Source organism: Ictidomys tridecemlineatus, chromosome 2 (genome assembly GCF_052094955.1).
Source record: "Ictidomys tridecemlineatus isolate mIctTri1 chromosome 2, mIctTri1.hap1, whole genome shotgun sequence".
In the NCBI taxonomy this organism is placed as follows: domain Eukaryota; kingdom Metazoa; phylum Chordata; class Mammalia; order Rodentia; family Sciuridae; genus Ictidomys; species Ictidomys tridecemlineatus.
Genome location: NC_135478.1, coordinates 80,520,756 through 80,540,766, shown reverse-complemented (window position 1 = coordinate 80,540,766; position 20,011 = coordinate 80,520,756). Strand labels below are relative to the sequence as shown.

The 20,011-nt window shown below is 46.9% G+C and overlaps 2 protein-coding genes and 1 long non-coding RNA gene across 7 annotated transcripts in view; 1 reads left to right on the top strand and 2 right to left on the bottom strand.

The window, feature by feature from the left end:
• C2H12orf43 (chromosome 2 C12orf43 homolog) overlaps positions 1 to 2,346 on the bottom strand; it is a 32,488-nt gene extending 30,142 nt beyond the window's left edge. For all 3 annotated transcript variants that reach the window (XR_013434675.1, XM_005336793.5, XM_021734230.3), the window contains exon 1: positions 2,161 to 2,346. Coding sequence is in view for 2 of the 3 variants with exons in the window: in XM_005336793.5 (XP_005336850.1) it covers positions 2,161 to 2,302 (142 nt within the window). In the remaining variant the exon portion in view is untranslated. The remainder of the gene's footprint in view (positions 1 to 2,160) is intronic.
• Positions 2,347 to 3,805: 1,459 nt separating this feature from the next.
• LOC101964051 (2'-5'-oligoadenylate synthase-like protein 1) lies at positions 3,806 to 19,766 on the bottom strand. Of its 3 annotated transcripts, XM_078038987.1 has the most exons (6): positions 19,547 to 19,766; positions 15,368 to 15,650; positions 13,425 to 13,600; positions 8,845 to 9,086; positions 6,412 to 6,559; positions 3,806 to 4,819 (listed from the first exon to the last, which is right to left on the bottom strand). In XM_078038987.1, the coding sequence occupies exons 1-6, from the start codon at positions 19,742 to 19,744 to the stop codon at positions 4,319 to 4,321; spliced, it is 1,548 nt and encodes a 515-aa protein (XP_077895113.1). In that variant the 5' UTR covers positions 19,745 to 19,766; the 3' UTR covers positions 3,806 to 4,318. The 3 variants fall into 3 exon arrangements, with proteins under 3 accessions (XP_077895113.1, XP_077895111.1, XP_077895114.1); XM_078038985.1 differs by lacking the exon at positions 15,368 to 15,650 and having other exon boundaries at positions 19,547 to 19,755; XM_078038988.1 differs by lacking the exons at positions 3,806 to 4,819; positions 8,845 to 9,086 and having other exon boundaries at positions 6,417 to 6,559; positions 19,547 to 19,756.
• LOC120891292 (uncharacterized) lies at positions 4,609 to 5,904 on the top strand. The gene is made up of 2 exons (XR_005735671.2): positions 4,609 to 4,747; positions 5,815 to 5,904. It is a non-coding gene; the product is annotated as an uncharacterized LOC120891292 (long non-coding RNA).
• Positions 19,767 to 20,011: the final 245 nt, after the last annotated feature.

The window sequence follows — 20,011 nt, the reverse complement described above, 5'->3', positions numbered from 1 at the left end:
TAGAATTGCCCAAGACTGTCTAAGGTCCAGCATCTTGCCTGGCACATAGTAGGTGCTCAATAAAGAAAAGTACTTATTATTAGCACCTACATGTATTTTCATAGCAGAGAATTTTTCTCCTCCTGGTACTGGATTGGAACTAGGGCCTTGGACTTGCTAGTCAGGTGCTTTACTCCAGAGCCAGCTCCCCACCCCCCTTTTATCTCCTGAGCCAGGCTGTTTTCAAACTTGTGATCCTCCTGCCTTAGCCTCTAATGCAGCTGGGAACAGGTGTGCACCATGACACCCAGCCTAGCAGGGGATTTATAATGTCACAAAAACAATGAATTGAAAAGCTGGTACCTTGCATACCACTTCTCAGGTGTTCATCTCTTACTACTGCCCACAGAAACCCTTTAGACTGGGAGTTGGCTGTAATCCCGGCCTCTCTCATCAGTGAGGTGCCCATTGTGCGAATTCATTTATTCGAGCCCTGTGCTAAAGTCCTGGGAATACCATGGTGAAAGAACAGGCCATGAAGTTCATATCACATAACCTCTCAATAAGTATTTGTGCAGCAAATATTGGCTAGGGATGCAGAATTAAAGGAGAAAAAGATAAGACAAAAAAAGAGGTAAATTGCAGGAAAAGATGAAAGTACTATTTACAAAGGGAATCACACAAAGAATGATGGGGGACACACAAGGCAGGTAACCCCAACTTGAAAGACTGAGAGAGCTTTCCCAAAGTGGTTTTGTCTCGTTACATTAAAGGATGAGCAAGAGTTAAGTCTGGGGGAGAGGCAAGCAGTCCATGTACAGAAATCAACCACACATTTGCCACCATTTACCGGGCCTTTCCTATGTGCCAAGCACTGCAGATGCATCATCTCAGTAACTTCCCAACCTTATAAGAGGAAATTCAGGTACAGCAGGATGTAAACAGCATGCTCAAGTTCTTACTGCTAGTGAGTGGAAATGGAGACAGAGAAGCAGATTTGTCTACCAAAACTGCAGGAAAAACTGCAGTTCTCCGTGTTCAGAGGTAAATGGGTAGGGTGTAGTTTGGCCTCTACCTGTGGGAAGTGGAGAATGGCAAGAGCACTAGGGAGAAGCAGGCAGGGAATGGGTGACCAAATATATGGATTTTAACCTTTCTTTGCTTTGGTTTTCTTTTTTTAATTTTATTTACTTATTTAGTTAGTTGTAGTTGGACATAATATCTTTATTTTATTTGTTTATTTTTATGTAGTGCTGAGGATCCAACCCAGAGCCTCAAACGTGCTAGGCAAGCCCTCTACCACTGAGCCCCAGCCCCAGCCCTTTGCCTTAGTTTTCTTTAGCAGCACCATGAAGCCTGGATCCCTTCTCAGAATGGTTCTGGTCATAAAATGCAACATACTGACTCATGGAAAACCCCAATAACGCTGAAATTTAGCTCTCTTAATAGTAAACAACCAAATTTTTTATATTAATGCATATTTTTTTAATTAATGCAGATCTTTATTAAATAAGATCTAGTAATGGGTCTAAAATTCACTGTTTTTTAAAGCAAGGGGATGAGTATAAATGACCTCTTTCCAACATAATGTGAATAAGAAAAATATTTCGATATATGGACAAAGATTGCAATGCAATTCGAAAATCTGGTGATTCATGTTGTAACAAAGTAACAGGTATCGTCAAAGCAACTGTGACTTGTTGCTCATGCACATGACGGAAAGAGCTGCTACATTTTAGTTAGGGGTTAATGCAAATAAAGATACAATATTTTTTTTTTCCACTTCAAATACAAGGACCCTAAGGATTCTAACCACGATTATGTTGAGGGATTTCAGATTTATCCCCAGGGCACTAGGGAGCCCCCGTCACACAAGGACTGAGAGACGTGGACAGAGCTTGCAGGCATCCAGAGGGTAGGGAATGCACTGCAGGCGCGGAAAGGCTGGGCGCGAAAATGAAGGGAGCAGGGCTGCTAGTCCTCTCAGAGAGGAGGCTGTAAGGATGTCCCGCAGAAAATGCAGTCGAGAGACATTGAGGTGTCTCAGTTTCTCCCGCTGGGACCACGGAACGACCCTCCCTACTGCACCTAGAAAGAGGACTCCCTCCCCACCACCCATGCTCTCAGGTCCTAAGGGAAGAACTCACGCCCCACGGAAGCCTCCCAGAACACACCCCCTACCGGCTCGTGGTTTCTCTGCTCCCCGCGGGCGCTGCTCCAGGTCCCAGGCCGACATCGCAGCCTCACGGCACCGCGCCAGCTCCTCCTCCTCGCTGCTGCTACTACTCTCTGAATCCCTCACGGCGCCACCGGGGGCCGCCATCTTGGGCTACCGCAAAGGCTCGCGGGAACGCCTCTATTGTGGACCCGCCCACAGGGCCCTACGTGAGGGTGGAGAAGCGCAGGGCATTATGGGGATTGTAGTCTTCAGATTCAGGCACGCTGTGGGCCCGGAACTGTCCTAGAAGGTGGAGGCTGTCCTCCAACGTGAGCGCGTGAAGAATCCAGGAGATGAACTTCTCCAGTCTTGTCTTGATGAGAAAAATGAGACCCACAAGGCTGAAGGGAATTGCCTGAGGTCACACCACATTCCAACCACGTTCAGGTTTTGATCCCATGTAGTTTAGACATTATTTATTTATTCCAGTAATTTCTATGTCCATCTGTGGGCATAGAAATTACTGGAATAATTTCTTAGGGAACTTGTTAAACTGTGGGGTTTCTAATTCTAACTGAACTAGAATCTTTTATCAGATTTGGGGCCCAGAAATACCTTGGGGCCTTGCTGCTGAGAGCTTAGTTCATGGCCCCAGTAGCAGCAGAATTCTTGGGAGCTTGTTAGAAATGCAGAAAAGTCTGGCTTCAACACTAACCTTCCAGATCAGAATCTGCATTCTGAGAAGCTCTTCCTGTGATTTGTGTGTAAAATGTGAGATGTATTGTCCTGGCTAATTCAGATGGGAAACTCGGTAGTTTTCCAGCCCAGGACTTTTCAATCAGTATTTTAAAAAAATACTGATTCCCAGCACTGACCCAAGACAGACAAATAAGAATCTCTGTGTCTAAGATATTCCGCGGGTGGAAGATAAAACAAAATAAGTTTTGTCTTTTTGGAATGCTTTGTTTATCTCTTAGGATGAGTGTGTCAAAACATCATTCAAACAGATTCTCTGGCCTTGACTTTTCTATCAAAAAAAGAAAGAAAGAAAGGTAACTGCTATGATCAGAATGTTTGTGTCCCCCAAATTCTTGTATTGAAATCCTGACCCCCCAAGGATTTCAGGAGGTGGGGCCTTTGGAAGGTGAGTAGGTCATGAGGGGCAGAACCCTTATGATTGGGATTAGTGGCCCTCATGAAAGAGACCTCCTCCTCACTTCATCCACCATGTTGTTAAAATTAATTAGTTGTTTATTTTAACATCTCTTCCACCATGTGAAGACACAGTGAGAAGCTGCCATCTAAGAACCAGGAAGAGGTCTTTACCACATAGCAAATCTGTTAGCACCTTGATCTTGAATTTCCCAGCCTTCAGAACTGTGAGAAATAAGCATTTGTTATTTATAAGCCATTGAGTTCATGGTATTTTGTTAGAGCTACGAAAATGAATTGAGACTGATTTATTCAATAATTCATTCATTCATTTATTTCTTTTCGGTACTGGAGATTGAATCCTGGGGTACTTAACCACTGAGCCACATCTTCAGCCCTTTTTAAATATTTTAAAGACCGTTTCAATCCTGAGGACTCAAATTTGAGAGGTTCAAATGATTAAATAATACCCATTAGGACGGCATCAGCACCTGTGGAAATGAATGACCACCCAAATGAGAACAGAGGTTGTTTATTCCCAACTTTCAGGCACCATCCTTTGCCTTCCACGGAGACGCAGAACAGGCAGGAGAATGGGAAAACTTTACAGTGAACCTGATAAATGATGAAGGCTTCAGGCATAGCCTGATCAAGCTGGTTGTCGCTGGGAAGTTGTAGGTGCCAACTACAAGCAGACTACCTCTGTGATTGGTTTGGGGAGCTCATTTGGTTTTCTTTGGTTGGTCCTAAATGGAAAGTGAGTTCTAGGTGGCGTGGGAAATTAGAGAAACTGGCAGTGATTGCCTTAGTCCTGGACTTGGTTCTCCATTGGCTGCTGTGGAGGCTGTGGGTCAGAGTTTTACTGTCACATAGGATCTGGCCATGGGCCATTTGTATATTTAGTCTCTCGCACCTCTTCCCCTCCCCTACTGGCAGGGCCAGTACAGGTGTTGACAAAGTCGGTGAAGATGTGGGACGGGGTCTGGATTAGAAGACAGAGATGCAGACAGAGAAGCTTCCCGGAGGAAACTAGCAGGAGGGAAACCGGGCTTCTCCTGCCTTCTTCTGGGACAGAGTGAGCGTGTCGCTGTCTCCGACGCCGTAGTAGCCCAAACTGAACCAGTCCTGCAGGACCTGGCCCCGGAACTCGAGGCGCTGCAGCTCCCGGAGCAGCCCCTGCCGGTCCTCGATCTGCTCCTTCAGGCTGCGGACCAGGTGGGAGGGCTGGGCGGCGTAGGCGTGGCTCCCACCGTCCCGGCTGCTCACGAAGACCTGGATCTCGGGGGAGACGGTGTCCAGCAGGCAGACGCTGGTGTGGGAGAAGATCCCGTAATAGGCCAGGGAGCAGTGACTGCGCAGCAGCTGCCGCTCGCCCCCGGGCTCCTGGAAGGACAGGCGCTGGAGACCCGCGCAGCCCCGGCTCCGTCGGATCTTCTCCTTCATCTTCTTTATGGTCGCGTAAGGGTTCACCCAGAGGACGAGATCCGAGCAACCCCACTGCTGCACCGTCACCTGGATGTCTCTCGCTGCCTGCAGGGAGGGGGAGGGGAGAGGAGAGTAGAGGGGGAGAGGGAGGGGAGAGGGGGAGGGGAGGGGGAGAGGGAGGGGAGGGGGAGAGGGGGAGAGGGAGGGGAGGGGGAGAGGGAGGGGAGAGGGGGAGAGAGGGAGAGGGGTTACCTTCACGCTTCCCTACGTGCAAAAATTCCCTTCACCTTTTTCTTTGCAAAAGCAACCCAACCAGCAGCAGTAGGGGCTGGGCGTCCCCTGCTCTAGTCTGAATGCGGTTTTCTTCTTACTGCAGCCCTAGGAGGTCGGATCTCCCCCGTTTTTAGGGATGAAACCATTGTGGCTAAGCAGGGCTAAGTGATCACTGGATATTAGTCCCAGAGGGAGTAAGGGCCCCGCAGTTCTGGGCAGGAATCTAGGTCGAGCGCTGCAAAGTCTTCTCATTTTTCCAGATAAAAATGTGTGCACGATTATTATTTTTTTTTAATATTTAGGAAAAACCCAGAGGCATATCATTTTCAGCATACCTGTAGGCCTCATGTGGTTGGTGAACCCCTGATTTGCCCTCTGTGCCTTATTATAGAGCCTCTGTTTTTGCTTCTGCCTTCTGCTCTGATGGGTTCCTGCACAGAACCTTGCTCATTCCCACATCCTGTCCTTTATCCTTTAGTCTCACTCCAGCCCTCAATCTAGAGTGTCCTTTGTTCTGAGCATCTATATCAGAGCATCCAAAGACACAAGGTGAGGTCTTTTGGGTTCACCTTAAGCCCTGGTTCCTTCAAGGAATCTTCTCTGGTAACTTTAAAATCATTTATATTTCCTTTTTTTTTTTTTTGAGCTCTACAAAGTCCTGGCTGTGAATCCTGACTTTGCTGACTCTGAGCAGTGTGACCTTGATTAATTGACTTAACCTCTCTGAGCCTCAGTTTCCTCACCTGTTAAATGGCAACAATAGTGATATTATTATTATATTATAATGGAGATAATGATAATGTTTGAATTTCCATTTTTTTTTTTAGAATTGCCCATGAGGATCAACTGAGACAATTCCTGGATAAGCACTATACAAATTGTAAAATATAATATGTGGATTAAATAGATTATGATGATCTTTGCCTGTACTGTAGGTTTGTTACTGCATAATAACTTAGTAATTTCTTTTTTCTGAGTATCCAGTCTCCTCTGGTAATTGTTCCATCAGTTTTGTGCAGTTTGTTTAGTGGACTTGCTTCTGAACAGCATCGGGGGAGTTCTTTGAGGCTAGGGACCACGTCTTATTTTTGTATCCCTGATGCTGCCCCTCCCCCACTCCCAGCTCCAATTTTGGAACCTAAGAGCTGATTGAGTTGACTTGGCAAGCTCAGCTTCTGCAAGGAATGATCAGGGACATGGAACTGATTTTTTTCAGTAGGTTATGGGGGAAAAGAAAGAAAAGGAGGAGAATTTAAAGATCGGAAATCTGAATCTTAGTCAAAGAATTTTCCTAGGTTTATGGAACCAGTGGGCGGTGCACCGGGCTTCCCTCTGTCTCATTGTAAAGCGCTGTTCTTCATCGGCACAAAAGCAGATAGATCAACAGGCTTCAGGCCTGTGGTGGACTCAAGAGGAGCCATTACCTTCACAGTCCAGGTGGGGACTGGGATCTCTCTGCTGTCATAGCAACAGTCCTGTTTCAGGCACTGTCTGGCCCTCTGAGCGACTAAGTCCCATCTGTACCCTTCTGCCACATTGTGGGTGGGGTCCGCCGGATCCAGGATGATGGGCCTGCAACACAGGGATGGGATACCCAGGCTCCTTCTGGCTTGGGGACTGTGAGCCAGAGTAGCCTCCCAGCCACCATCTATTCAAACCAGCAAGCCTCTGTAGGTCCAGGGCCTCAGGCTCCGAGTTCAGGAGGTCCAGAAAGATCAGAGCAAGAGGACAGAGACCATCAGATTTCCAAAAATTCATCTTGGGGTGTTCTCTAGATCATTGCAAGAAATTTTAGGATGGAGCGAGTGAGACCTTAAAAGTCACACTGGAGCAATAATAGAGACCCACTCAGGCAGGTGTGCCATTCAGAGGCAGAGCAGACAGTGCCAGTTTGAGGCTAGCACAGCTGAGTGGCTTTGGGTCATAGTAACAGTGCCAGCACCAACAGTGGACTTTCGTTGAAGCTCTAGAGACAAACCCTCTGTACATGAACCTAATTCACTCCGTACAACAATCTACAAAGTAGGGACCAGTATTACTCTTGTTGGGCCCATTTTACAGGTGAGAAAATGGAGGCACACACACCTTCCTGTTCTCACGACTAGCAGCTAGGGTTCTTCCTCATTCTAATCCTACTGCCTTGACCGAGAGGAGGCTGGGCTGCTGCCAGTTCTCTCGTTTATATAAATGTTGAATGAATATTTCAACTAATGTCAGCTGAGTGGGCCATCTGGGAATGGCAGCAGGGGTGGGTAAGACCAGGCCTCTCTCTCCAGGATCTTTTGTTCTGGGAGCCTGACTGTGTGAGAGAACCTGAGAGCAGGCTGCTGGGTGGATGGGACACTCTGGGCTCCCTGCTGGCTATTCCCAACACTGGCCTCTGCTGCCCTGCTCCCTGGGGTGGTCCTATCTGAAGGCCAGGGGAGCAGTGCAGGCCCTCCCATGGGACTTGTGACATCTAAGGCAGAGTGGCTCATCCCGTGGTGGGGCACGTGATCTGCCACACAGGGCTTGTGACCAGGGATTGGTCTGGTTTCCTCTTGGGTTTGGCCCAGGGATGAGAGGGGGCCCCCACTAATTGGGGTGAAGAAGAGGGCAGGATAAGGAGGAGGAGCAGAGGGGACTGGAGGGGGAACCCGGTGGTAGAGCACTGAGCACTTGCCTGGCTTGCAGGAGGCCCTGGGGTGGATCTCAGCACTGCCAGGAAAAAAGAGCAGAGACAGGCAGGGGAGAAGGGCAGAGAGAGAGAGAGAGAGAGAGAGAGAGAGAGAGAGAGAGAGAGAGAGAAGGAGGGGGGGAGGGGGAGCGGGGGGGAGGGATAAGGAAAGAGAATCAGGCTCTAGTCTGCCTAAGGTCCTGAAGTTATTTTATAACTGCACTTTTCTGGATAATCCTCTCCCCCTAAGAAGACCCTCCTTTTTTTCCCCTTGCATGAACCCCCCAATACTCACATAATGGAATATTACAATTTCTACTGCAAAGTATTGATCTGCTTCCCCCAGAAGCAGATCTCCAAATAAGGATTTGGCTTTTTTGGAAGGAGAGCCTGGGAAACACTAAGAAAGGAGTGAGGGAGTCAGACAAGAGAAGGAAGGAAACCTAAGAAGGGGGACGTGATATCAAGGTCATTACCACGGTAGCAGCTAGAGGTTTGTCCTGCCAGGGAACCCTGGGAACCTGTGTGTGGAAGAGGAGACCCAGAGTTCCTTCATCTGAGGTGAGCGGGAGCTGGGGTGCTCTCACAAACTCCCTCCAGTTATTAGTTGAGGGTTATTCCAGAGGGGCTCCTGCTGGGGAGAGGGGTGCAGGTGCTGGCACTTGGAAGCTGAGCCAGCTCTCACCGGAGCCATAAAAGCCAAGGGCATTCGAGGTCTATAACAGTGAGCATTTTTTTGCAGCATCTGCCCCACACTAGATATGGCGGATCTTTCTCGCTGATTTTCGGTGACCCTTGTGGAAGTCCTGTATGGGACCTTCCCATTGCATAGCAATGAGAAAATGACACAGCTGAGACTCAAACTGGAGGCTCCAAGAATCTTTTCTAATGCATCTCTAAAAAGCACTGGAATGGTCTCCTGAGGGCCAGAGGGCTAAGGGAGGGTGGAGGGGTTGTTTTGAGGACAAGGGAAAAGTTCATAACCCCTCACGGTGATCTGCAAACGTGAGACACTAACTGGAGCCATTGAGAATCTCAGGGTCAACTACTGTGGCAGCCTTGCTGGGTACTTAAGTCAATGCAGACAATTCCATACCATGTTTCCCTCAATTCTCCTCCCTCCCTTCTTTCTTTCTTTCTTCTTCTTCTTCTTCTTCTTCTTTTTTTTTTTTATGTGAGACTTAGTAAGCAGGGCCCATACCTCTCTTTTTTGAACTGTTCTCTGACAAAGTCCTGGATGATTGGGTGCTGGAGTGTGTAGTACTTGGTCCAGTAGATACAGATGAATTCATAATCCTGGAGCAGCTCCATCACTGTGCTGAGACCCTCGTCCAGCTTGAAATTCTCATTCTCCTGAGTCCCTGTTTCCCAGGCATAGATGGTCAACAGTTCAAGGGCATAGACAGGGGGCAGGTTGGCTCTGGGGCACTTGTCTCTCACGTACTGTTTAAAGAGATGGGAAGACAGAGAGACCCCGAGTTTATATGTGATGATGGCATTGGACTAGAAGCTGGAAATCCACAAACTCTGGGCCTCATTCTGCTGCTTATTGGCTGTGTGGCTGTGGCCAAGTCACCTTCCCTCCCTGGGCCTTGGTTTTCTCATTTTAGAATTAGAAGGCTGGGTTAGTGCAGTGTTTCGATTGTTCTTAACAAACATAACTCATGGCGTGGAGTCGTGAAGATGTGGCCTAAGGAGTGAGCTGGCTGGACCTGCCACCAGCATCTCAGCCTCAGAAGCACTGTTTTAATCTGTTTCAATGTGCTGAGCTTTTGGGAAGGGTTTCTTTAAATAAAGGGCTTTTCACTAACAATTGAGGGATTGAGGGAGGTAATGTTCTATAGTGAACCTTGGGATAGACTTTAGAAGACATTATTTCCTATACCATTGTATTGCAGCCATACTGTTTGGGTGGGGTTGATTCTATTCTTTTCTTTTCTTTTTAGGTGGAAACAATATCTTTATTTTATTTTTATGTGGTGCTGAGGATGGAACCCAATGCCTCATGCATGCTAGGTGAGCGCTCTACCACTGAGCCACAACCCCAGCCCGATTCTATTCTTAACTCCAAAGTTGGCACAAATCCAACAACATAAACTTTTACCTCTTGCCAAATGACTGATTCAAGAGAAAAGTGTGTAATTTGAGGATGATTCAATTAGAGCATAGTTCTTTTATTAAGAGATTGAAGGAAGAGAAGTCCTTTCTTGTGTGTGGATGTGAGGGCAGGAACAACTGTGGCCATTTTGCCACTACAAGGAAGACCAAGGCCCAGGGAAGGAAGGTGACTTGATCACAGTCATACAACCAGTAGGTGGCAGAAATTAGAATTCTTTTTTTTTTTTTTTTTGTATTTTTTTCTGTAACTTGCAAAACAAAACAAAACAAAAAACTCCAAAAACATTTTAACTGACACTGATCACTTCCTGTCTGAAAAACCTCTAATATTCAGCCTTGCGCTAATCTCAGTTCCTTGGAAGGCTGAAATGGGAGAAGCATGGATTTGAGGTCAACCTGGGTAACGTAGTGAGACCCCCATCTTTAAAAAAAAAAGAAAAAAAGCCTTTCAAACAGTCAGTTAGAAAGTGAAAATTTTTGTCAAATATCCAGCTACTGATCTGTGAAAGCAAAATTGCTATCTTTCTTGTGGCCATTATAAATGAAGAGTGTATCACATCCCATAGTTAAACAGTAGCAGCAAGAACATAAACAGCAACAAAAACAGACACAAGACTTTGACCTTAAAACAAACAAACACAGGAAAGCCACAGGGTCATAGGAAAGCCTTGTTCTAGTTTCCCAAATAAATGGAACTTGGAGCCTTCCTAGAGGTCAGTGACTCCTTACAAAAAACAACTTTATCCCTGACCTAAAATCGTTTTTAATTTAACTCAAATTTATTTATAACTTGCTATAGCTTTTCATGAATCCACACTTAATGCTCAATGTTATAAATCCTAATTAATCAATTATAATTTTGTTGGAATTTAAACTCATGTCAATACAATTTATTTTCTCCCCAAAATGTTGTTTTCTCCAATACCAGTGAGATTTTACATTCTTAAAACTTAGATATTCCCAAAATACAGAATGCCTGTAGTCGTTCAGATGTAAACTTTAGGAAAAATGAATCCTATACATCAGATAGGGTGTGCATGCCTTGTAATTACTGCTGCTGGGGAGGCTGAGTCAGGAGGATCCCTTGAACACATAGTTCAAGACCAGACTGGGCAACATGGAACACCCTGTCTCAAACCAAAACAACAACAAAAACCCACAAAAAATTTCATTCCTTAAGAATTTTTGGAAGGCTATTTAAAAAAGACCTATGTACTCCTCTAGGGCTGATGTTCAGGGATGCTGGGTGGGTTAATCAGTCTTCTGTCTTCATAACAACTTAATAATCAACTTGTGAAGAAATAAAGTTGAGTGAGGCATGGTGTTGCATCCCAGTGGCTTGGGAGGCTGAGGCAGGGGGAAGGCGAGTTCAAAGCCAGCCTCAGCAAAAGCAAGGCCCTAAGCAACTCAGTGAGACCCTGTCTCTAAATAAAATACCAAATAGGGCTGAGGATGTGGCTCAGTGGTTGAGTGCCCCTGAATTCAATCCCCAGTACCTGCCCCCTCTTCAAAAAGAAATAAAGTTGAGATAATTAACTTATAAAGAGAAGAAGTTCATCTTTTTTTCAGTTGTAGATAAACGCAATACCTTTATTTAATTTACATGATGCTTTGGATTGCACCAGTGCGAGGAGGCAAGCAAGCGCTCTACCCCTGAGCCACCACCCCAGTCTAAAAATGCTCATTTTGGTTCAGAATATTGGAGGCTTCAGTCCCTGATTGACGGGCCCCATTGACTTTGGGCCTGTGGCAAGGCCAAACATCTAGGTGGGAACAAATCCACTCACCTCCAGAGAGGAAGAGGAAAGGAGTGGGGTCCTCCCCCTTCAAGGCCACATCCCCAATGACCTGAGGGCCTCCCACCAGGCCCCACCTCTTAAACGGTCCACCTCCAATTAGCACTAAGCTGGGGACCAAGCCTGTAATGCACCAGCCTTTGGGGGACAGGTAAGGTCCAACTGTAGCAGATGCTATGACTTCCTCATATTTTGGATCTCTAACTTTTACAACCTTTCTAGATAACGATAAACATCTGAGAAAACAATTTTCCACTGTCAACAGAGCCTAGCTATAGACCTCGTCATCTTGGTACTGTGTCTTATATATTTTATTGGGTTAATCCTTTTCTTCTGCAACCTGATTCCCTTGCAAATTCTCTGCAAGCTTTCACTTAATAAATGAGTTTCTTTTTTTCTTGTTTTTTGAAAATTTCTTTGGGACAGGGTCTTGCTATGTTGCCCGGGGTGGTCTCAAATTCCTGGGCTAAGCAATCCTCCTGCCTGCATCTCCCAAGCAGCTGGAACTGCAGTGTACGACACCACATCTGGCTATGTTGTTATCTCTGATTCTGATTCTTGTTTTGATTTGGTTGGGGCCACTACACCCCTGATGATATAATCTGTGAGTCCAGTTTTAGGTTTTGACCACTTGCTGGTGTCTATTTGGAGGTAGATGGCACCCATTTATTCCCTAGGAGACAGTAGTCAGTGGGTTTTGATTGTTCTTTCTTTGTCTTGAGAATTCTGATATCTCTTGGGAGCCTCACACCTATTGTCTTACATGTTATTATGCATTTAAATCAATCAGTGTGTGTGTGTGTGTGTGTGTGTGTGTGTGTGTGTGTGTGTGCTCTGTTAAATACAATTCCCGGAAAAACAATCCTGTGAGACTATGTGCTGGCTGACTGGTGTACTTTCTGTCGTGTTTATTTTTGTCTCATAATTAAAGTTGTAAAACCAAAGCTGCTGGTTCATTGTTTTTATAAGTGAAAAAAAAAACACATTTATATCACTTTTTTTTTTTAATTAGAGTGGTCTCATTTGCTGTATAATTTATCTTTGGGCAATGTCTTTCTCCCTACTCCACTCCAGCGAACTTATGGAGTAAAATTGGAAATAAATTCATGGGCAACGATTAATATTGAAGGGAGGGAATGGCAGGGAGAAGGGGAATTGCATGGATGGTGGAAGGAGACCCTCATAATGTACAAAATACATGGAATGAAGATGTGAATTTGGTGTCAACATATCTTGTCTACAGAGATATGATAAATTGTGGTATAAAGGTGTATTAAGAATTGTAAGGCAAAAAAATAATAATAAGAGAGCTCATGTAAAAATAAATAAATAAACAAATTAAAAAATAAATAAATAGAATATAAATTTTAAAAATAAATATACATATACAAGTGCGTGCGCGCGCACGCGCACACACACACACACACACACACACAATGAACATTGACACCTAAAGGGACTGAGTCAGAATTTTACCAGACTTATTCCAAAAGCAGGTGACTTCATAGAAACAGACTGCTTAATGAAAGACAAATAAAATGAGAATGAACTAACTGCAAGGCTAGTGTTCTATACACCGTTAGATTAAACTCAGTAATGACCATGACGCTGAGGAACTGGATCATTGAGGGGGATGGATGTGGGTGGAATTCAAGGAGTCTTTCTTTCCTCTTGGAGTCCTTAGCTTGCTGGGATGGATGTGGGAGCGAAGGGCACATGAACTTGACATTAGACAGGAACCACAGCATGTCCAGCACTTCATTACTGAAATACTATAGGCCACCTACTTTTCTCTTTCCTTCTCTTTCTTTTCCTCTCCTTCCTCCTCCACCTCTCCCTCCTCTACGCATCCTGGCAGCCCCCTTACCTGCTGGTACCAGTGTTTGACCAGCCGCAGGAGACTCTTCACTTTCGTTGGCCGATGTTTCACGAAGCTTCTCTGCAGCTCACTGAAGGAAGGGGAGAAATTTCCAGGGTATCCACAGGCCTTGATCAGATTCACGTAGACCTCAGGGGGTGGCTGGGAGTTGGGGACAGCAGGCCCTGAGGAGAGAGGAAGCAAAGTGAGGTTGACTTAAGAAGCCCCCGAGGGATAAATAGTCTCTGGAGGAGGGCCAACTCGTTCATTGGGGTGACTTTTCCAGGGAGACTTGAGACCTCATGTCCCTGGATATGAACAGTTTAGGGTTTGATTATCCTTCTTGTGAGATTCCTCCTCTGGAGAGCCAGTGTCGGGCTTTCTATGCCTCAGTCCACTCCAGGACTATTATTGTCCTCCTTGGATGTCCCCAACACTGTCAGTTTTCCTTAACATCTGTTTTAGACTGCTTTCTAGTGATCCATTGGAATCTCTCAATATCAGAGAGGAGAACCAGTTCCCTGGCACTGTCTTTCTTGATAAGATCAGATCTGTCTCTCTGACATCTTCTTCAAAGGACCATTCCATGCAGACGCTAATAGGACAATTCATAGGAGCTGGCGACGATATGGAACCTGCTGCCGTTTGGATCTTGAGTGTCTCCCAAAGTCCCATGGGCTCAAAGGTTTGGTTGCCAGCCTGTGGTGCTATTGAGAGGTGTGAGATCTTTAAGAGGTGGGGCCTAGTGGGAGGAAGTTAGGTCTTTGGGGGCATGCCCATGAAGGGCTATAGGGATGCTGCTCTGTGTTTCCTTGCCAATATGGGCCAATAGGCCTCCTGACTTCATGTTGCCGCCCTGATGTACTGTGCCTCAAAGTCCAAAGCAACAGGGCCAGGTGACCACAGACTAGAACTTCTGAAACCATGAGCCAAAATAAAACTTTCCTCCTTTTGGGTGGCTTATCTCCTGTATTTTGTCACTGAGTGACACAGAATTTACATCAGCTGGTATATTTTATTCCAAGAATCTAGGACTCTCTGCCTGAGGATTAACCATAAACGACATCAACTTAATGCTCCAAGAAGCAACGCTTAGCAAGTGCCTTCTAAGAAGTTTGTAGATCAACACTCTAGTAGCCCTTCTGGGATAATGTTGAGATGGGCTTTATATTATTAATTTGAGTCCCGCAGAGGCATGAAGCCCAGTTGTTAGGAGTGATGACTTGCTCAATAATGTACCTTGTGTTGATTCCTCCCCTCCCCTGTCTTTTTTTAAAACCAGTGTTGAACCCAGAGATGCTTAACCACTGAGCCACATCCCCAGCCCTTTTTTAAAAATTTGAGACAGGGTCTCACTAAGTTGCTTAGGGCCTTGTTAAATGACGGAGGCTGGTTTGAATTTGCGATCCTCCTGCCTCAGCCTCTGGAGTCACTGGGATTACAGGCGGGTGCCACCACGCTCAGCTCCCTTCCTTGTCTCAATGCCCTACTTCCTTCCCAGGGTTGGATCATCTTCCTCAGGCCCTTCCTGCAGGATCTGCTGCTAGGATGGTCCTAACAAATGACAGACCTCTGTACCCATAGTAAGTGCTACTTACTAAAACTCTTGGTTATTATTTTAGATCCTTTACTTCGCTAGGTCTCTGATCTTCCAGAATATCCTTTCTACAGGCTACCCAGGGCACCCCACTCTTCTCCTCTGAGCACTGACCACCATTTATCATCTGTTTATCTGTGTGATTCTTTGTTAAGCTTCTGTTTCCCAAGTTGGGCATCTTGACAGACAGAATGTGTGATGCTGGGCTCAGGGAGAAGCTCAGTCCCCAGCACAGGGCGTGGGAGCATAAATGAAGGACTGCAAGGTCTCCATGGGATCAGGAGTGACAGGTGAGGAAGTTGGGAGTCTCCCGGAGAGAGCCAGTGTGGAAGTCGTGGGCTTCCACTCCCCTTACCCAGAGCTCTGTAGGCAGGCACGATGGTGATATTGATGGGTTCCGCGGTCCCCCTGGTCTGGATGGTGAAGTCGAGAGCACTGGGGACTCCTTGGCTTATTCTCAGGTCATTGAGCCCAAGATCCAGCAGGTCCTGGCAACACCACAGTTTTCCCCAGATCAGTCTCAGGACAGCTTGGTGGTGCTTGGCCTCCTCCCGAAAGCTGTGGAAACAGCTCAGGAACACCACCAGCTCCACGTCTGCCTCGCTCCTGAGCACTGTGCCGTTCCCAAAGGAGCCCACCTGCAGGAGACAGAGGCCTGTTACCCGGAGGCCCTGGGCCCTCTGCTGTGTACCAAGCGGTGCGTTTTCCCAGTTTGTGCGTGACCACCCTGAGGGATGGGTGGGCAAGCTGAGGTGTCCAGAGGAAGGGTCGCTCACCCAGAGCCACTCAGTTTGCAGCCTGAGCCTAGGCTGCTTATCTATTCTGCACTGCAAGGCTCCTGAGACCCAGTCTTGTCCCCCCCCCCCCGTGGAGGAACGCCTACTCCCAGGGAACACAGGGTGAGCATCTCAAGTCACCCCAAATCAGAAATCCAAAACGCTCCAAAACCCAAGCCGTTCTGAGAGCTGACATGACATCACAAGCGGACATTCCACACCTGACTTCATGTGACAGGTCACAGTCAAAACAATTGTGCACTCAAGGTATTGTATAAAATTATGCTGGACGCGGTGGCTCAAGCCTGTCATCTCAGCAGCTCCGGAGGCTGACGCAGGAGGATGGCGAGTTCAAAGCCAGCCTCAGCAAAAGTGAGGCCCTCAGCAGCTCAGTGAGACCCTGTCTCTAAATAAAATACAAAACAGGGCTGGGAAGGTGGCTCAGTGCTTGAATGCCCCTGAGTTCAACCCCTGGTAATTCCCCTCAAAAAATGATATTCAGGTTATGTGAGTAAGGTATTTATAAAACAGAAGTGAATTTCATGTGTAGAGTTGGGTTCCACTCCCAAGAAATCTCATGATGTACATATAAATATTCCAGGATCAGAATATTCAGGACCCTGGAACACTTCTGGTCCCAGGCAGTTTTAGGAAGGGATTCTCAACCTGTAATAATGCCTATTCTGTAGCATTTGAGGACTTGAGGGTGTGTATCGGAAGGAACTCAATGCATTAAAAAGCAGGGAGCAGGTTTGACTATTGAATGAAGTAGAGCCGTGAGCTGTGGAATGGGGCAGTTTGACTTTGACTGTGACTCTTTTGCCCTGTCTCAGCTGTGTGATCCAGGGCTGCTCTGAGCAATGAGGGAAGCTGAGCCACTGGATTACTAGGAGGATTAGATAAAATACTGTATGCCAAGGGCATGGCGTGCTGCAGGAAGTCAGCAATGTATTTCTCTTCCTGTTTGTGTACTTGACTTAGCTAATCCTTCTGCCCTCTGGGAATCCATTTCCCATCTGGAATGGAAGGAGACTGGATGATTTTTTTAAATTTTTTTTGACCAGGGATTGAACCCAGGAGCACTTAACCACTGAGACACATCCCCTGGCCCTCTTTTATTTTTTTACATTTTATTTACAGACAGGTTCTCGCTGAGTTATTTAGGGCCTCACTAAGTTGCCGAGGCTGACTTTGAATCTGCAGTCCTCCTGCCTCAGCCTCTGGATCTACTGGGGTCACAGGTGTGTGCAGCACTGGACCTGGCCTCTGCCTGGATGATTTTGAGGGGGAGCTTTTAGATAGTCTGAAATTCTAAACTTGCTCTCTGAGCACTGCTGCCTGATAGACAAAGCCCCCTCACCTCTCTGGCTCCTCTCTTTCTCATCTCTGGAGGAAGAATGGATGGGGAAGGCCAGACCCCAGCGGGGGCTACATTTCCTTGCAGATGGAGTCACTGCACATGGATTTATAATTCAGCTGTGACAAGCTGAGCAGGCCTTGGGTCTGGCACCACTGGAAGCACTTTATGTATATTACCCCTTTAAATTATCACACTCACCAATGAAGCTGGGAATTACTAAGAGAATTCCCCAATGTACAGATGAGAATACTGAGGCTGGGGGGTGTTGATCAACTCACCGTGCCTCCCCCAGTCTGCCAGGAAATCAGATGAGTTAGAACACGAGTAGCTGGCGGCTCTTCCTCCTCTTTCTCCCTGGCAACCTGAGTCTGTGAGTCACAACCTACTCCTAGGAGGAGGAGGAGACACCTGCCATCTTTCCCCCACTTTACTGGATTTCAGACTCAGCATTTCCACTCCAGGTGAGAGGGTTGAAGTGGATACTGTGTGTGGGCGAAGGGCAACGCCTCTGGAGACCACGTCTACCCCACCTTTTCTGCTTTTCCCAGTGGTAAGATCCAGGCCGAGAAGGAAGAACAATCTAGAACAGGCTTCGTGACTTGCTTCCATTGGAGCCATTCAAGCCCACTTCTGTCAAAGGCAAAGCATTGGCTCATGCAGAGGGCTCAGATTGCCAGGTTTTCAGAAGGTGAGAGGAAGGAAGAGTCTAGAGTCTAAATAATTAAATACATTCTTTCTCACTGGTCATTATTCTTTGGGTGTCTCTACCTTTGAGAGGTTTTAGCGTAGGATCGTGGTCTGTAAGAAAAACTGAGGTTTGTGTAAATACCATTTCCTGCCATCAGAACTTAACCTGCTTGAAGCACTCCTCTCCCCAGACCTCATCCCATCCCTTCTTTCTCAGAGTTGTCTGGAGGGGGTGGGGTCTGCCCAAGTTCCCCAGGCCCAAAAGAAGGCCTAGGCCAGGGTTACAAATGTCTTTCTGTTTTTCAGCAACTACCCTGCACTGATCATCTAGCCTGCTTTTGTCCCATTTGCTTGGTGAAGGAGAGGGGAGGAGAATTATGTGCTCCAAACGTAGATGAGAGGAGATGGGATAGCTAAGGACATGCAGCAGCAGGACAAAAAGTCCCAGCTCAAACCCAAGACTGTCTGATGTCAGAATTCGTGGTTTTGCACTTGTAAATCCCCTATCCTCAGCCTCCTGGGCTGCCTGTAAAAGGAGAACTGGAGTCCTAGAATAGGAGTCAGGAAGCCAAATTCTAGTCTTGCTTTTGCCACCAACTTGCTGTGTGACCTTGGGAAGTCTTTTACCCTCTCTGTGTGTCCAGAGTGTTTAATGAAGGTTTGGCTGGGACTGATTCTTCAGGGCCTTTAGAGCTCTGGTCCTTTTAAATTTTGATCCTAGCTGGTATAGGAGGTGACATGAATCACGAGAAAATGTGCTTGGGGAAAAATCCTGGTGAGGGGGCTCGATCCCTAGCTGTGGAGTCAAAATTCAAGTCCCAGCTTCAATACTAGCTGTGTGTCCTTGGGAAAGCCACCTCACTTCTCTGGATCTCTATTATAAAATCTTCTTATTCTCAAAAACTAAAGCTTGTAGAAAAACAGAAAGAAAACAAAAAGATATATCCAACCTGGCCAGTTCCACACACCCAAACTCCCTGCTACAGCAAGAAACTTTGTCCCTAAATACTTCAGCATCGTGTCCACAAAAAAAAAAAAAAAGAGAGAGAGAGAGAGAGAGAACATTGTCCCCCATAACCCAAAACTACTATTACACCTAACAAAATCAACACTGATTCCCTCATGTCATCTAATCTCCAGGCCATGTGAAAATGTCCCCAATTGTCCCCAAACCATATTTTACAGATCATTCACACCAGGATTCAAAGACCTCGCATCTGGTTGTTATGCATCGTAAGACCCTGAGCCTTCATTATGCTTATCTGTAAAATGGGAAAAGAACCATCTCTACTTCACAGGATGCAAGAATTAGAGATGACATGATATTAAGGGATTAGGCCCTCAGAACCCTAAATATTAACTATTGCATCTAACATTATTATTATTATTATTATTATTTGGTACTAGGGATTGAACCCCGGGGCTCTTAGCCACTGAGTCACATCCCCAGCCCTTTTTTATATTTTTTAAACTTAGAGACAGCGTCTTGCTAACTTGCTGAGGCTGGCTTTGAACTCGCGACCCTCCTGTATTGGCTCATTCTTAAGGCAGCGGTGTAGTGGGGCTATGGGCAGCTGGCTGGGGTGTCCTGAGATGTCAGCAGTGTGGGCCAGGAATTCTGAGGCCAGGGGTCCCTGGTATGCTCAGGTATGTGGGCTCTTGTGCTGGGTGTCCCCTGCGCTGGCCAGAGGACAGAGGGGCCCAGGCTCACCTTGACCACCTTCAGCACCCGTGCCTCCGGGTCCAGGCCGCGCTCTCCCTGGAAGGCCTCCTGCCTCAGGAACTGCTCCACCGTGTGCACGGCCTCCAGCACCTCCTCTTTCCATTCCCGGCTGGGCTGCAGCCACTGAGCCACGAAGGAGTCCAGCCTGGAGGCTGGGACACCGTACAGCTCCTGGGCCAGGGCCATCTCTGCCGAGGGTGACACTGCTGGGCAAATATATAGCCACCAGCCCACCCAGCTCCCGAACACACACCCCTTTTTTAAGGGGGCTCCTCCCCCACTGACCTCAGACCCCTGAAGGATAAAGGACAGGGACAGAGAAGAATCCAGGGGTGAATGTGCTGCTTTTCTTGGAAGACCCCCTTGCCGCAGAAGGTGCAGTGTGCTGAGGAGACACTGGGCTGGGGCCCGCAGGTCTGGGGCCACCTTAACAGGGCTGGCATCCTGCCAACC

Bases quoted from the DNA above. Each gene is read 5' to 3' on its own strand.
- LOC101964051 (XM_078038987.1), bottom strand. From the start codon at position 19,744: ATGGCCCTGGCCCAGGAGCTGTACGGTGTCCCAGCCTCCAGGCTGGAC. The intron at 15,651-19,546 runs GTGAGCCTGGGC...TGTCTCCTGCAG, and splicing joins GGGTGCTGAAGGTGGTCAAG to GTGGGCTCCTTTGGGAACGG. The intron at 6,560-8,844 runs GTATGGGCCCTG...CCTGTGTTGCAG, and splicing joins GAACAGTTCAAAAAAGAGAG to GCCCATCATCCTGGATCCGG.